At 36.2% G+C, this 6,000-nt stretch overlaps 1 protein-coding gene across 3 annotated transcripts in view; it reads right to left on the bottom strand.

The window, feature by feature from the left end:
- Nucleotides 1-265: 265 nt before the first annotated feature.
- The window catches only part of mtus1b (microtubule associated tumor suppressor 1b), a 170,901-nt gene continuing 165,166 nt past the window's right edge, over nucleotides 266-6,000 (bottom strand). For all 3 annotated transcript variants that reach the window (XM_072252638.1, XM_072252637.1, XM_072252639.1), the window contains 3 exons: nucleotides 4,422-4,541; nucleotides 3,906-4,003; nucleotides 266-3,335 (listed from right to left, as the gene is read on the bottom strand). In XM_072252638.1, coding sequence (XP_072108739.1) covers nucleotides 3,119-3,335; nucleotides 3,906-4,003; nucleotides 4,422-4,541 — 435 coding nt within the window. In that variant the 3' untranslated portion in view covers nucleotides 266-3,118. The remainder of the gene's footprint in view (nucleotides 3,336-3,905; nucleotides 4,004-4,421; nucleotides 4,542-6,000) is intronic.

Below are 6,000 nucleotides of genomic sequence, written 5' to 3'. Positions count from 1 at the left end.
CAATTTACTCCGAGTAATATTGCTCCTTCAATTTAAGACAGCCCACCTCATAATTTTGGAACCTGTTGACTCAATGCATTAGAATGCGCCAAGAATAAGTTCAGTGTTACACTACAGTTTTGAAACAGACAGATCACTCCCAGAATTTCTATCATTAAACTGGTTAATATGCCTGCAATGTCTTAAATAGAAAAAAAATAGTGAAATTAATGCAGTCTGGATGAATATCCAGCACACAAAAGCAACAAATGTTTGATTAGAGAAAGCAGTAATGACTTTATTTAACCAGGAAGCAACAAATACATTTACAATGCAAAAGATTAAAATTGATCAATGCACAAGGTACATGTAAAATGAAATCAAGATATTTAGCTTTGTTAAAGTACTTTAACTATTGCCCTTTTTGCCTTGGGCCTCTAGTTTGCAGAAAGTACAAATTATAAATTCACTTTAGATCTTGTTGAACTAATTCCAAAGTTATCCAAACATATAACAAATACTTTGAAGATGGGGTTTTTTTTTAATATAACAGACTAGCTTCTAAGGATATGCTAGTTAAAATACTGCAAGTACCTAAAACCATCCAAAAAGCATCAGTAAATGTGAGGGTTTTTTTAATTATGCATCTCTATGGATCACAAAGAAAACATCTGTTTAAACTGACATTCACATAATACAGGTGTGATCAACTAACATTCCTTTGCAACAGGAAACTTCAGGCCCATCCCATGTGCATAAATGAGTTTCAAAAACACGTATGTGTAATGAAGAAAAAAACTCATGAGTTGCATAATAAGCATTGGTCTATCAAATATGAGAAATACCTTTGAATCAATCCAGTTGGTTATTGTTAGGATTAAGGTAATTATTTAAAGTTCTGATTGAAATGAGGCAGATGACTTTATTTTAAACAAAATCATTTCCACAACTGATGAAACAAGACTTTACTTCATATAGTACCAGCACTAGACAAAAAAAGTGGTAAAGGCATTAGGTGTGTTACTTGAAAACCTGTACGAATACTGGAATGTTTTAATCAGAAAGTTAACATGTTTAGTATTGCAGATCCACATCAAGATGTTTACTAGCTTGTGGGATGACATTGCATAGAAATGAGAGCCATCAATAAATCCAATTTTCTGGCTCTCCCCAATTTATAGGTTAAATGAATCTAAACACAGAATTTATGACAATGATTGAGGTTCCTTTTTATCCAGTGTATAAAGTTACCAGTACACAGATCAGAAACAAGTGCTGTTCCACTTAAAATTATCATATTTGCCTGAGAAATTGAAGCATTCAATACTATGCAACTCAAATCAGATACAACTCTACATACTGATTAATTTGGAAAGTGAACTGTAAATCAGTAAACATCAAGACAAAATTGAAAACATTTAAGGCAAATGCCAATTTTCATTTGGGAATTCAAAAACAGAAAGACTCACTTTTAATATATATATATATATATATATATATATATATATATATCAATACAGTAGAATGGGTTCACTCACGTTCAATGTAACAAAATCACAATTTCTGCTGGGCTAAAAAGCAATTTTCAACATTTTTTTCTAAAGATTTATCCTCAGTCTTTGGAATTCACCAGCTCATGGGCATGTCAAGAATAAATAACATCAATAGAAGTAACTAAAGTATAATTAGAACAATTGCATTACAATTATTTACTTTAACAAGATTGCGAAAAGAATGCCATTCTCACCTTTATTGCATTCATGCATAATGGAGCTATCTTGATCACAAATTTAAAAGCAGTGTTTCATTAATTTGCACATGGAGGTTGTTAAAGCTAACAGATCATTTTGATTTGGGGTTAATCTACCAAAATAACAGCAAAAGGATTCCTTTCAATTTCCAGAACCTACAGCTCTAACAAGTACTCCAAACCAGAATATTTGGGCTCTCTTTCTGGCCACTGGGGATCTACACAGGGCTGCAGATTCACAAGCTGTTTCAAAAAAGGTAGAGGAAAGACTGAAATGATCACTTATATATGTCCAGCCACAAACCCAATAGAGACAAGTTCCAGAAAAGCTACAAATCTTCTCTGAAGAGAATGGTGCAATTTTTGGTGTCAGAAGTCAAACTATGACACTTGGTATTTCATAATTTTACTACTTTTGATCGATCCCAACATTCCATTACAGTCTCCCAGGTCCAACTCATCATCTATTACAAAAACTAAGTTCATAAAATTATAACAAATACTGTCACCAAAACACCTAGTTTTTTTTGGGTTGTTTAGAACTACATCCTCTATGAACCATGCAGAGACTTGTTTAAACCCATTAACAATACAGCTCAATGTCCTGCAAGGTAGAATGAAACCCTGCAACAGGATTGAGCAGGTAAATTCTGGCCTGTCCTGGAAATTTCACAAAAATTCATTAGAACTAAAGGAGGCAAGCAATATGCAGCCAGATATTGCAATGGATTTAAGTGCTCTACTTGCATTTCTAGCCTAATATTAAATGTTCCTTGAATAGTAAGTGCTTAGATAATCTAATAGCATCTTTCTGCATTATAACAGCAAATCCTGAATGCTATGATGTTACATTTTCTGGCCATTAGCTTCCAAGATAAATTTATATACAGGTATCTGACCAATTTTAACCGTATCAAGGACTATACACTGCACAAGCATTTCCTGACATTTGTTAAACAACCAAGTTTCATCTGGATATTGCCTAGTTCCTCCAACGTTATTTTAATCACCCTTTGCTGGGAATAGAATTCAAGCAACATCCTGTCAGCTCACCATGAAGGTGATCCTCAGTACTTATCTACAATTGTCTGTGTACCAGACCAATGTTTTACACAAATGAGGAACACACAAATTTGCTAAAAAATAATCTACATGCCCTGAGTTTCATTTTAATAGGCAAAAAGGCAAAAGCAAGACTCTTGCTGTTTATATTAAGTGCTTTGTGCAACAAGTTTTATATACAGATCATACACAATTATACTGTAGATACTAAAAACAATGTTTTCCATAATGTTACACCATAACAGAACAGTATTTTATTTGCCATGTTCGAAATCCAATAGCCCTTGTGTGTTCCAATAATTAATGGTGTAAAAAACTTGGAATGCATCACCTTGGTAAGGGTCCAGGGCCAGAAAGAGAGGATGTTGAATTTCTGGAAGATTGAAAGGAGAAAGAGGAACTTGGTGACAACCTTTTAGGACTAAGAACATCTCCATTTTGCAATTTCCATAGAAGTTCTTCATTTTCCATAGATAAACGCTTGTTGACTTTTGATTCTTTCTGCAATGACTCTTGTAGAACCACTTGCTCTGTCGATAGTTGCCTGCAAGGATAATTAGGTAAATTTACTGATCAATGAGAAAGTCACCAGTTCATAACTTTACACAATAAAATGTTACTTCACAAAACAGCTTTCATATTGCACATGCACAGGGAATTACCCTGAATGCAGTATCTGGGTACATCTCAAATGCTGTTACTTAAAATCACTTTGCATTATGAAAACAGGTTATATTGGAATTTTTCAACAAAATGAAATAAAGATAGATAATACCTAAATGGTCATTAATAATTCACCACAACCTTGACTATAGGTGTAATAGAACAGAGTCAAATACATCTTGGCATTGCATTGAACCAGAACTACTGCTTAGCTCACAAAGCCTGCTCTCACCAGGACTGGTGCCCATCAGCTGCAGTGTGATTGGTGGGGTCTCTAGCAGAGCCTCTGCTATTATCTGTCCTCTGAAAGGTTTTGTCAGAATGCTCCAAGAATGAGCGAGCTGTCAAAGATACTAAATATCTCAAAAGCCAAAAACTTTTAAAAATTGCAACAAGGAAAATCACTGATAATGTTATTCTCAAGTGCTTCAGGATGTTTGAAGTCACTTACCTGGAAACAGCTATGTGCTTATCCATTCGAGCTTTTAGGTCTTCATTTTCTTGAAGTACAATTTTAAGCTTTTCGTCCAGCACTACGTGCTTCTCCATCTTTTTTTTGTTAGAAAAAGAAAACAAGATTCTCTTCAGACTAGTGTTTTAGCCCTCCAATTTGTGATAATTACTTTAAGCTGGTCATCCCCCCATCTCCAAGTGAACATAGGCTCCTATCACCCTAGTTTAAATGTTTTTCAGACCAAATCTCAAATAACCTAGGCCTGGAAGGCCACAGCTGAAACATAATGGTTAGGTTCTCACTATGTACAAAGTCCTAAAGTGCATTGAAGATTCCCAGGGAAGTTGTGCGGAGTTTAATCATCATTTAGTTAAAGCAAGGTAAGCAATGATCAAATGGCTAAGGTATACTGGAAATAAGACTTTCTCAATATCACTATAGAATCTCTGCCTATTCTAAATATTACACACCCATGTGCTGGGTTTTTAGCTTTTCATGGCCAAGTGTACTTACCAGTTTTTCCATCTGCATCAGCTTTTTTTCTTGATCATGTATTTTCTCATTTTTTATTTCAAGCACTGCCTTCAGACTTTCCAATTCTTGCTCCAAATATAGGCTCACAGGGTCAACTTTCTACAATTAAAACAGATTTCAACAGGTGGGTTTCCAATTATACCACTGATTTTCAGCTGGCATCACACAAATTGTACAGTACTGTATAACAGTACTGTAAGGCATCACATGTATAACAAATTAATGCAATAAAATTCAGTGCCAGTGATTCAGTAGAGATCTCTGCTTTATTCCTCTCCAATCCTTGCTTGATGATTTTACTACCATTTCTAAGCTCAATTCTATGGTCAGAGCCTCCCCTTGCCAAATTCAGACCACTTCTCTTCCCTTCAGATTTCCCAATCAAACTCTTCCCCCAAGAAACTGCAACACTGTTCACTAAGAACACCATATTTTTACAATCAAACATTCTGACAAGGGTGGCGTTGTCATGGTCTGTCAAACTATCCTCAAGGGCCAAGTGACACCTCACTGATACTTAATCCTTCTCTAGACAGTAATACCAGCAGACAGCAGCTCCTTACTCTTTAGTTTCCAGCACAGTATCCCAGACTCTTACAGCCTGTTTCTGCTTGATAACTCTACAGACAGACCTGCTCTAAACTTAATTCTTCCTACTCTAACTCCACCCTTCCCCCTCTGGTTCAATCTCTTCCCACTAACATCCATAACATACTTGATACCCTCTTATTCTGTTTTTTTCTTATTTGTGTGACTCCATCCAGCTCATCTTACCATATATGAACAATTCCTCTGCTATCCCATCTTGCCAGAATTGCTTCTTCCTTGAACAGAAATCCAAGTCACATCCCTCAACCTGCACATCTTTGCCTAGTAGAACTGGTCAACTTATTCAGCTCCATCCCCGTCTCCGTGATCGAAAGCTGTTACTACAGGAACGTGCATGGGTCCAAACTCCACCTTTGTGGAACATTCTGTTTCTGCGTCTTTGATCTGCCTGTCACAACCTTTTCTCAGGTATATGATTGTGAAGATCCTGATTCCTGCTTTTATTAAAAATCACTTTATGATCATTTTCATTGTCCACCTCAGACTGTTCCCTTCCTGCATTTCAAGTGATAGGCTGGTGACAAACATAGATCAGAAGCTGACTCTCAGTTATCTATCTCAGCTACACTCTCCCACTTTGCCTGCAAGAGCACAATTCCATTGTCTCAGTTCCTCCATTCTAAATGCTCATATGCCCCCCTCACCTCCAAGATGTCTTTCTTCTTTCTGAACTGTGGTTTGGCCTCTGCCATTGTTGACAGAGCCCTTAACAACATCTCACATCTCTCACTGTACATTCCTGCATTTGCTCTCAGAACAAGCATGGATGCAGACAATTAAACTCCATTTTCTCTATAATTGTCCTCAATCTGATTATTGTTCTACACTCTTAGACCCCACACTTGAGATAGTCCCTTTGTTTTATACATTCATTTCCCACCCTCGCTCCCAATTCTGACAAAAGGCCTTCATCTTGAAGCATCAACTGTTTTTCTTTCTACAAATGATA

Source organism: Mobula birostris, chromosome 3 (genome assembly GCF_030028105.1).
Source record: "Mobula birostris isolate sMobBir1 chromosome 3, sMobBir1.hap1, whole genome shotgun sequence".
Classification (NCBI taxonomy): Eukaryota; Metazoa; Chordata; class Chondrichthyes; order Myliobatiformes; family Myliobatidae; genus Mobula; species Mobula birostris.
The sequence above is the reverse complement of the archived record's forward strand: the minus strand, read 5'-3'. Positions and strand labels throughout refer to the sequence as shown.